An 11,774-nucleotide genomic window follows, 5' to 3' on the forward strand; every position below is an offset into this window, starting at 1 on the left:
AAATTTTATACACACTCTCTAAATAAAGTATATATATATATATATATATATATATATATATATATATATATAAAATAAACTTACCGACTTCAAATTTTTGAACTTTATTCTAATTATTCATAAGTGTGTCTGGTCACATGACCCCATGCAAGCTTCTTTAACTCCATGTGATTCAGACAATTCACTCCCTTACAAAATGTAATTTTGAACATCTATATTTAACATACTTATAAATAAATCATTGATTAGTTTTGGCCTGAGAAGAGTGTGATGTTTGATCAAAATAGACAAGAAAAGGACAAAAAATACAAAATGTCACTAACTTTTCTCTCGTCTTTTGCTTTTAGGATTCAGACTCGCCACGTCACTCCACGGCCTCCAACAGCTCCAACCTGAGCAGCCCCCCGAGCCCTTCATCCCCACACAAGAGCAAGACTCAGTCTCTGGAGCGCAGCGAGCACCTGGGCTGGGAGACATGAGCTCAGCCCCTATCCCACTACCTTCTGACGTCCGGTGGGGCCCCCGAGAGAGACAGAGAGCCGACTCCTTATACGTCATATTCCTAAACGCGCCGCTGGGCCCAGGTGTGTGTGTTTGCATGTATTAGTGTGCATATGCATTACACGTGTGATTGTTGTACACACGCACATTACCGTGCACCTTACATCCCTTTTGTGGACCCATCACCACACTTCCTGTTCCTGTGATGGATGGGGGAACAGACCACTGAGTGTAGCTTATCACCTACCGCCACAGGTGTGGACGGGGTCGAAAACGACAAACACAGAGCTTTAACGTGAATTTATCAGTGTTTGTTAACAAGTGTGCCTCATCTAACACAAGAAAAAAAATATGCATTCAAAAGTCTTAATGGACCGGGGGGATGTTACTTTAAACGCATAACACTAAAGATCATGAAAACATTCGTCGAGGATCATGGAAAGCTGTTTGTGGCGTTCCAATCCGTGTGATAAAACATGAACACTTCAATTGAGTTCAGCCCCAAACGATAGAGTGGCACTACTGTATAACTCAGCCTCTACCCTCCAGTGCCATGCCGACCTTCACAGTCAGAGGTCAGAGTTCAAGAATAGATTCTGAGTTCAATAATGTAAATAGAGTTTAAGTAGAGTATAATATATAATGAAATCATAACACTATTCTGTTTTTAAATAAGTGTGACTTGGCTTTGAGAGTCTTTTTTCCTTTTTATTTTCCGGGTCAAGGTTTTAGTATATTATGCAGACATTTTATGTCAACTTAAGCATTATTTTGTCAAGATATGCTAGTTTTTCATAATTCCACTGAAATTGTCAAGATTTGCAAGGGAACACTACAAAAAAGTATTGGGCCTCATTCATGAAACACAAGGAGAATAATTTGTATGTAAATTTTTCATAAAGCCATTCTTATGTGCAATTTTTCATTGAATATGACGTTAACAAGCTTGCAGTGAAATCATTCATAAAAACATCCATGCGTAAATTGTTGCATTAAACATTCACATTCATAAAATCTTGTATAATCTTGAATTTAAAGCAAGGTACACATGACCACAGCGAATTATTCATATAACAATTTTTGCTTAATTGTTGCTTTGTTAAATTTTGTAAAACCATTCTTGCATAAATTGTTGCATTAAATGTAAGATTCACATGGTCGCCATTAAATTTCACCACAGTGAAATTTTTCATAAATCATTTATATGTAAATTGTCGTTTGAATGCAACCTTAAAATTGTTTGAACGAACTAATTCTTGAGTGAAATTGTTGCACTGAATGTGAGATACTAAAAGCAAAAGTGAAGTTTGTAAAAAAAAAAATAAAAAAACATTCTTGTGTAAACTTGCATTGAATGTGACATTTACAGCAGTGAAATTGTTTATAAATTTAGTGCATCATTAAATGGAATTTTAAATCATCAAACAATATTTATCATTTAACAAACAACTGATATAAGAATGTTTTCTAAGAATGATTTACATGACTGCAATCTCCTTGTGTTTCATTGTGTACAAGATCTAGCGTTTAGAGAAATCAAGATGTGTATATATCGCTGCATCCATATTAAACTCACACTCCAAACACGTACAGTCACGTGATCATAAATAAGCTGTTGTGCTGAATGTAACAGAGATTCACTGCAGCCTTGTTCATGTTATTCTTGCCTACATCTGTGCTTCATGGTTCCGTTACCGAAGCAATAATGCTGTTTCCAAAGAGGGGTTTTTCTTTATTATTGTCAATTATTATTCTTTTAGTATTTTGTTTTTATTTTCGGTGTTTAAAGTTCTTTTTGTTTTCCAACTCACAAGAACCAAACTTTGCCTAAGGTGTACATGTGAATATAACGTAGTGTAACCTGGACCACTAGTTTCAGAGCGTTTCATGTTTGAGTGACATGGAGAAACACTAAACTCATCAGCTGAAGCATTCAAAGGGCTTCAAACTCACTGGTGCATTTAGCTGTTGCCTCTTCCTCTAACACTTCCTGCAGCTCATAATGACTCAACAGGGACCACGAGGACCAGCTGGAGATTAGGTCATTTGATATTAATACAAATTCACAGAGGGCGTACCGTAAAGCTGCTGTAGTGATGTTTTAAATGTGCAGGGTCAGACTATCAAACATCCCTGACCCTCAAAATACCTCAGATTAGAGAGCCAAGCCATTACGTCTCCAACAGAACCTCGTCAGTGCGTGAATTTTAGCTGTCCCTCTGTCCGATTTCATACACTAATTGGCGTTTATGAATTATTCACATGCACTACTGCTCGCTTTTGAAAAGCATGTGTCAGATTTGTTAAACTGAGAAATTGATTTCCCTAAAAAAAAAGCATTCTGCAGACAAGATGCTGTACAGAATTCCCAAATATTCCAGGTTTTTAGGAATAGCTCACTCAAAAATCTAAATGTACATCATTTACTCACCTTTGTTGTGGCAAACCTTTATGGTTTACTTTGTCCTGTATAGTTAAAAGTAATCTATAATAGTCTGATTATATTACCTAAAATGTGTAATGTATTGGATTACATTACATTACTGACTACAACTTTTGTCATGTAATCTGTAATGGACTACATTTAAGTAATCTACCCAGCAGGTACAGCAGAAGCAGTAACAGTGATCAGAAAAACAGATTTTACAAAGCACAGGTCCAAAGTCACATGTTTAGGCACTGAGTACCAATCTCATCCAACATGTAAACAAAAACACAACTTCACTCTTAAAGCGGGTCGTAAAGCAGAGCACGATTCATGAAAATTCACCATGCTAAGCGTTTTGTGCACGAGCTCTGGCCAGAGTAGAGCGCATGTAGCAATGGCCTGCTGAAATATTCATGAAGCAACATAAGTGCCATTTACAAAGCGTAAGACTCCTGTACACATGGGCGGAAAAGCATCGACGTGCAAGATGTTCTGAAAGTCAACATTTGCAGCCCATTTTAGCTCTGTAAGGTGACACGAGTGTGGGAAGGAAATGCAGGTCAGAGTGATACGATGTGATGAGGTAGGCAGCCGTCAAGCGGCCGAACAAAAGCACATCAGGTGTTGGTGAGGATCCTGGTATGTCATTTATCCATGCCTTCTCAACCAAACTACCACCAGAAACGAAATATATCTTGCCAGAGGCACAGAACTGCTGATCCTCCCTCTCTTTGAACCATCCTTCGGCTTTAGAAGGATTGAAATCTGATCTCTAATGGGACAGTCATCAATCTTCAAGCGTCGGTGATCCTTTAACTCTTTAAACTGGGTTGTGTGATGGATGTAATGGGAAAGAATTTCCCATCGGACAGCTGCGGCCCGTCCTGACGCTGCTTTATCACATGCAGTAAACTTCATCCAGCAGATCTTCACAGTATCAAAGAAAACATCTCTTGTTACTCAGGTGTGCCACTAATGGGACAAATCCTGAGGACAGCTCTGTCAACACACATGCATCGAGTTTCTGATTCCCCTGCTGCTGCCAAAAACGCATGTCTGTCCATTAGCGGCTCCAGAACAGGGACTCTCCTACGCCTCTCGTTTCAGTATGAGGAGGCTAGTCTCTGGGTTACGCACTTGTCCCGTCGTCCTCCACCACGCAGTTCATACTGGATCCGTGCGTGATGCTAGCGGCCGGTGCGTTGCTCAGGTCTCGGGCGCTGCCGTGTCTGGACTGGCTGTCGAGGCATTGAAGGCTGCTGTGACGGGAGAGCTGCTCGTTGAGTCGCGGCATGCTCCCGTAGGCCGGGCGTTCCTCCATGCCTCTGTGGCTGGAGGGGGTCAACCTGTGTTCAGAGGGAAAACCAACCGGTTATTTAAGTTCAGGCTTCTTTAAACGCGCAGCTCAACAGGTCCAAACACGCACTGCTATATGAAAATCTCTGAGGAAGCTCAACTGACACACTTGTATTAAAGCAGAGGTTTCAAACACAGGGTCAGGGGCTGCAAGGGAGTGAGAAGGGATCCACAGAAAATTCTGTATATTCCATATGTATATACATATTTAATATATATTTTATTACACATTTTATAAAATTTATATTAATATATTTAGATTATAAATTAAAAAAAATACTTGAGTGGAAATATGTTAAATATACATTTTAGTTACATAACTGAATTTACAATGTATTAATATACAATTTTGTGTGTTTGTGTATATATACATACACAAATAAATGTAATAAAATTATGAAATTAAATATTTACAAAGTATATTTTTATATACAATATATTTTTGTTTTACTTAATGAGAAGTGTATTTAATTATATATAATTTTTCATAATTTAATAAAATATTTTTTCTACAAAAAAAATATATATTATAAATATTTTATATTTATAAAATACACATACACTAAGGCATATCTATTAAAGTTATATATTATTAAATTATATATAAAATTATAAATTCTAAGAGTTTAAATATTTCCGACCATTTTGTTCTCTTTACAGAAAATGTACAGAATTTGACAATAGTTTCATTCTGCTTACTAAAAGCACTCTCATACCTAAATATTTTTCAGATATTTTATACACAGTACAATTTTCCTTTATACATGAAAGTATATAGCCGCCTTTATTTTTTTTAGAGAGGGGCCCCTTGTCAAGTCAATTTTATTTGTACACTATAATTTTTTTTCCAAAGTTGTAAATAAAACCGATTATTGCAGTGCATTTAAGAAAATACTATCTCAGTCTTTCTACTTCAAAATTTCACATTTACTTCAATGTACTTGCAGTTGCACTTTCTTTGTAATTAACTGAAATTTACTAGCAATTTCTGACTGAAAATTAAATATCTTTGGTGATAATATAGTTAGTTACATTTTGCAACAATATTACAATCAAGCAGATTTGCTATATAGTATACATGTCTTAAGATGAGTATACTGTATGCATAAGCATGAGCGGATCATCATATTTAGGTGCACGTGGCATGAAGTTTGAAGCCGAGTGTTGAGCTGCTGTTGACCTGACCTGCCGTCTCTGGAGCGATGCAGGCTGCCATGATAGCTGCTCATCTTGCTGTGGACGCTGCTGGCTTTGCTCCGCACGTCGTCCAGCATGGCCAGGTGTGTGGAGGAGGCGTGGGTGGATGTGCCCTGAGTGGACGTCCCGCGGGATTTACGGATGATGGGAGTGTTTGGGTCTCGCAGCAGAGACTGAGCAAAGTCTGGCTCCTGCAGGACCTGCCGGCTCTCGTTCACCGCGCCGCTGCTGGATACCAGAGAAACACTCATTTAGCTGCTTGTTTGATGGAATCTTCATTGCAACAACAAGGTAAAATCAGTTCAAATATAGGTTAAATAAACTACAATTTAAAAGAGATTAACCCTTTAAGCCCTGAAGGCATTTTTGCATCCCTGAAGGTGTTGTTTTTTCTGAGTGACAAACACAAAAATAATGACTCGTAACTCCAAAACTTTAGCAAGGAGAGTCAAAAGTTAGGTATCGTTTGAATGAGCGGATCATCATATTTAGGTGCACGTGGCATGAAGTTTGAAGCCGAGTGTTGAGCTGCTGTTGACCTGACCTGCCGTCTCTGGAGCGATGCAGGCTGCCATGATAGCTGCTCATCTTGCTGTGGACGCTGCTGGCTTTGCTCCGCACGTCGTCCAGCATGGCCAGGTGTGTGGAGGAGGCGTGGGTGGATGTGCCCTGAGTGGACGTCCCGCGGGATTTACGGATGATGGGAGTGTTTGGGTCTCGCAGCAGAGACTGAGCAAAGTCTGGCTCCTGCAGGACCTGCCGGCTTTCGTTCACCGCGCCGCTGCTGGATACCAGAGAAACACTCATTTAGCTGCTTGTTTGATGGAATCTTCATTGCAACAACAAGGTAAAATCAGTTCACATATAGGTTAAATAAACTACAATTTAAAAGAGATTAACCCTTTAAGCCCTGAAGGAATTTTTGCATCCCTGAAGGTGTTGTTTTTTCTGAGTGACAAACACAAAAATAATGACTCGTAACTCCAAAACTTTAGCAAGGAGAGTCAAAAGTTAGGTATCGTTTGATAGAAAACGTTCTGTATTTTTAGGAAAATTTTCCGTGGGGGGGTACACTCGGTTTTAGAGGGACTACTCGGCACTTGTTAAGAGTTGTTCAAAATAATTAAATAAATAAAAAAACTGAGTTTCTAAGCTTTAAAATAATACCTTTGTGTTATTCCATTCAGTGGTTTCTTAGTAATTTGATTATGATTTGTTTTAGGGTTAAAAGGTGATAATTGCTAGACCAACAGAATAAATAATTGACATTTACAAAAATATAAATATCTATGTATTATTTTATTAATATATAATTTTATTATAGCACTTACATCTAAAAATTTACATAAAAACAAATACATTATTAATATATTACATAGTTAATTATATATTACAGAATTTTAGAATCCATATATTTTACATTTTTAGATTTCAGAAATCAGGAAGGGGGCCAACACTTTTTCACACCACTGTATAATTATATAAAAATAATGACTATAATGTATTATAAATGTTATTCTTAAATCTAAAAATAAATAAACAAATATATAATAATTGTTTTATGTAGTTATATGATATAGAATTTTTCATAACCTTATATAATATTTTGTTTAATAATATAAATGTTAAATATGATATGAATTATATACTACGTATTACAGCACAAAGGGAAAACTTCATTTGTGTCAATTTAGAGGAAACTAAATATTCTCCAGATATTATTTTACAAATATTTATTTATTTTCCCCCCCAAAGTATCAATGCCTCATTATGCATGATTATTCTTAGCTGTTGATATTTTAGACATTTTAGAAAGCTTTCTGAATAAAATTGTTGATGGCAGTAAATACATTACAGTTCAATACAATGTTCATTGTTCTTCGTCCAAAAAACATCATCTTGTAAATACAGTACCACTTGATCATGTCTAGTTTGAAATGAATCGTGAGTCTTTTCTCCTGTGAATGAGGAAGGTACTGTAACTCACTCTTTCCGCCTGCGGCCGTGGAAGAAGCCGGCCCACTCGAAGCAGGTCTTCTTACTGCCCACCCAGAACACCGACGGGATCCCCACCACCAACAGCATCAGGTACTTCATGAGGAACAGGACGAGGTCAGGCCTGCTGGTCTGCTCCACCTACACACAGAGATGATGATCATCATCAGTCCTCTGGAAGAGCTTCACGGATCACTGAACGTTTCCCTCAGGCTCACACACACACTCCACATCCAGAATACTAAGCACTAGAGGTCGACCGATGTATCGGTTTTGCCGATTAATCGGCACCGATAGTTGATTGCTGGAACTATCGGTTATCGACAAAAATCCATGCCGATAGTTTTCCGGGTTGCGTCCGTTGCTGGAGCAGCTGAGAAGGGTCTGCTGTCATTATACAGTGCGAGAGCGGCCTCTAGTGGTTGAAATCACTGACAGCATGTGCTATTTGTTTAGACACATGATACTGCAACATACACTGACACCTTTTCACAGAAAAATACTAATGTATGCTGCCTTCAAGACATGTCAGGATTATCATATTTACAAGAAGGATAAAACCATCTGCCAAATGTGGAGTTTCATAGCAGGAAAAGTGGATGCATCTATAATTCACAGTAATTTGGTCCTAATTAAGCTGAATGTACAGTTTAGTTTGCATGCACTGTTTACTACTGATGAAGAATAGTGATCAAATCTGCAAGAAAATATGGTTAGTATTTAACTGGTTTTTAGGAAAACATGCTTTGCATTTGCATTTATGCATTCGGAAGATGCTTTTATCCAAAGTGACTTGCATCGCTTTCAATGCATACAATAACTAGGGTATTTGAAATAAAAATGCATAAAACTGCAAAAGAAAGAAAGAAATATTAAATTGCTCATATGATCCATCTGTGCTAAATTGCTGAAGTGAACATCGATTGATGATGTAAAATGTAAAGGCTCCTAGTTACTATACTATATTGTGGTATAATGCTGAAGATGGGGGTGAAATCTTGAGTTTGGACCAAGCAAATGAACCATGAAAATAGTTTAAAATTATAATTATCCAGCAGCATTAATTCTGCTTCATGACACACTTTTGAATCATTAAAGATTATTATATAGCTACACATTCACTTCTTTAGCATAAGCCATGATGTCTTCACATCAACAGATAATGACGGACATCCTCAATCCTTCAAGTGCATGACTTTCACACACTCAGGAACCCTCCCTGATGAGTGAATAACACGTGTGATCAGACTGAGTGCATTACCTCACAGACTGACACGCAGCGCGTCTCTCATGTAGAGCCAATCAAAGCCCTGAGTTTTTGTGAGTCAGTCTCTGTGCTCTGAGGTAATGACAGGCCTGAGCACCTTTAATCACAGCAGGAGGGGGGTCTGTCCTTCAGTTGAGACTCCCCTCGGCATTGTTCTCCAGAGCGCTACAGGGGCTGACTGACCACAATACAGGCAGCACAGCGTGACTTAACAAGCCCAATGATGAAAACACCAAGAAAAAAAGAGATGCATTGTATCTGAAGAGCAATCTTGCAAGACTGCACCTGACACAGGGCTGGGCAGCAGGCAATATATTAAATACATGAATCACTGTTTACATAAAAATGTAACACGTTTAATTAAAATATTAAAACATTATACATTGCTGTAATTTATAAAGAGTGTGTATGTGTGTGTGTATATATATATATATATATATATATATTTTTTTTTTTTATATTTACAAATATATTCTTTAATATTAATAATAACTAACAACCACAAATTTATGGTGATAAATATTGCTATTTATTGTTATGCATATTTTAAAAAAATATATATAATTAATATTGTTAATTACTATATGCATGAATTAATAATTAATATTAACTGTAGAAAGCACGCTTTGAACTTTACCTTTTTGCTTGATATATATATATATATATATATATGTATATATATATATATATATATATATATATGTATGTATGTATGTGTGTACTGTATACACACACACAGTATTAATATAGTGTAAATATACATAAATATTTCATATAAATGTGTGTATACACACACATATGTGTGTGAATTTGTGTGTAGAGAGATTTTTGATATTCTAAACATTCCAAAAAAATTTATATAACATTTTTTAAAAAAACAATTACATTCATTTTTTTAAACAAAAAAAAGAATAAATACATTTCAAATATAAAAAAGGCTATAAATTCATCAACTATTAAAGTCTTCACTAAATGAAGACAATTAACAATAATGCAATATTTTTTATTAATATGAAAATAATCAAATAATCAAGTTTTTTTTTTAGGTACCTCACCTAATGCTAACAAATCATATACTATGTAGTGTTATATAATATATACTCTTGCTATAGTGCCAACTGACTTCAATCAGAAACTAAAGGCAATCAGCAGTAAAATGAGAAAGATGAATGCAGGGCCGAAGCGAGAGAGCATGCGATGGTGAAGACGGAGAAGATCGCCGCAGGGGAGGAGAGAGAATTACTGCATCACGTGACACTCGGATCCGTTTATGATTGTGTGCAGGGAGAGGCCGAGCGGCTATGGTTACACTGTAATAAAAATGCCTCATGCATCACTGCGCTGGATCGTATCTCACCATCCATTCACTCCACAACACAAAAGAACCCTTAACATGGATATCTGCAGCGAATGTGGCGCTTGCAGAAGGTTGCGATTACTACAATCATCTTCAGTCAGTCAAAGCAAACCAGTTGTTATAGTAAATCAAATCAAACACTTTACTGCCTCGACATTTGATGTCTCCATCTTCATAAAGATAATTAGAAATACTGGTGCAACACTTGGAGGAGGTGAACAGCTGGAACCAGGGGAGGAAAAACTATTTGAAATGTAGGAGGTAGACATTATAAATCTCATCTGCCTCTCTTCACAACATGGTTTAATAAGCTTAGCTGCCAGACACACTAAGATCATCTCATCTGAGTGCTTAAAGACTAAACTTTCAGTAGAAATTTTATCATAAACTCAGAACATTGTTGCCACAACTTTGAATATAAAAATACATACGATATGATATATTAGATACAACCCTGTACAACATATACAACCCTCCTTATGTCTCTTCTCTTAGAATTATTCTCAATACCAATAAGCCGGGGGGGAAAAATCATGTTATGGCTAATAACTGATCAATGTCTGAGATAGATAGATAGATAGATAGATAGATAGATAGATAGATAGATAGATAGATAGATAGATAGATAGATAGATAGATAAATAGATAGATAATTTTTTTTTTTTTTTTTTTATAAATTAAAAATAAAACATTCAAATCAATCATTTTAAATATTACAGCTGAATTTAGGCATACAAAAATATACAGTTTGAAAAAAAGGATTTTCATTTTGAGATTTACTAAAAATAACATTTATTAATGTTATTAAATTATTCATTTAGTTTTTAAATATTAAACATTAGCATTTGATGATGACAAAGGTAATCTAATTATAAAAATACAGGAAATGTTATTTATTTAAAATTAAGGTTGAGTACTATTAGGATAATGATTTTTTCATTCTTTATTGTATGTAATTTGTCTCCTCTCCACCAGTAAGCTGGTGTGTGGTGGGCGTTCTGGCGCACTATGGCTGCCGTCGCATCATCCAGGTGGATGCTGCACGCTGGTGGTGGATGAGGAGATCCCCCCTGACAATGTAAAGCGCTTTGAGTGCCTAGAAAACGCTATATAAATCCAACAAATGATGATGAATGATGGTAATTGTAAGAATTTTTTTTTTGCATAAATTCAAAAAGTGTAATTACACATAAAAAATATGTGAAATAAGTAACAATAAAATATCCATTTTAAATATTTGGGGTCAGTAAGATTGTTTTTAAAGAAATTAATACTTTTTTTCAGCAAGGATGTATTAAGCTGATCAAAAGTGACAGTGAAGCTATTAATAATGATACAAAAGATGTTTAATAAATTTTTTTAAAATTCAGCTTTGTCATCATAGAAATAAATCACAGTTACAGAAAACAGTTATTTTAAATTGTTATAATATTTAAAATAATAATTGTTGTACAAGATTGTATTTTTGATAAAATGTTCAGCATTTGTGAGCATAAGAGACTTTTTAAAAGAAAAAAAAACACTGATACAAATAAATTATGTAAAAAAAATAGTGCTGTCAAACGATTAATCACGATTAATTGCATACAAAATAAATGTTTTTTGTTTGCATAAAATATGTGTTTTTTGTATATTTATTATGTATATATAAATACACACACACATACAGTATA

General features: G+C 35.7%; 2 protein-coding genes across 8 annotated transcripts in view; one reads left to right on the plus strand and one right to left on the minus strand.

Moving 5' to 3' along the window:
* The window catches only part of cdc42bpaa (CDC42 binding protein kinase alpha (DMPK-like) a), a 72,292-nt gene extending 69,251 nt beyond the window's left edge, over positions 1–3,041 (plus strand). For all 4 annotated transcript variants that reach the window (XM_016278081.1, XM_016278084.1, XM_016278082.1 and 1 more), the window contains one exon: positions 348–3,041. In XM_016278081.1, coding sequence (XP_016133567.1) covers positions 348–479 — 132 coding nt within the window. In that variant the 3' untranslated portion in view covers positions 480–3,041. The remainder of the gene's footprint in view (positions 1–347) is intronic.
* Positions 3,042–3,112: 71 nt separating this feature from the next.
* LOC107589599 (frizzled-3-like) overlaps positions 3,113–11,774 on the minus strand; it is a 37,880-nt gene continuing 29,218 nt past the window's right edge. The window contains exons 5-7 of one of the 4 annotated variants that reach the window (XM_016278087.1): positions 7,470–7,618; positions 5,471–5,707; positions 3,113–4,275 (exon numbers count right to left, since the gene is read on the minus strand). In XM_016278087.1, coding sequence (XP_016133573.1) covers positions 4,059–4,275; positions 5,471–5,707; positions 7,470–7,618 — 603 coding nt within the window. In that variant the 3' untranslated portion in view covers positions 3,113–4,058. Of the gene's footprint in view, positions 4,276–5,470; positions 5,711–6,026; positions 6,267–7,469; positions 7,619–11,774 lie in introns of all 4 variants that reach the window. The other 3 variants (XM_016278085.1, XM_016278088.1, XM_016278086.1) reach the window with 3 other exon arrangements.

This window comes from Sinocyclocheilus grahami, unplaced genomic scaffold (genome assembly GCF_001515645.1).
Source record: "Sinocyclocheilus grahami isolate Dianchi unplaced genomic scaffold, SAMN03320097.WGS_v1.1 scaffold118.1, whole genome shotgun sequence".
Lineage (NCBI taxonomy): Eukaryota > Metazoa > Chordata > Actinopteri > Cypriniformes > Cyprinidae > Sinocyclocheilus > Sinocyclocheilus grahami.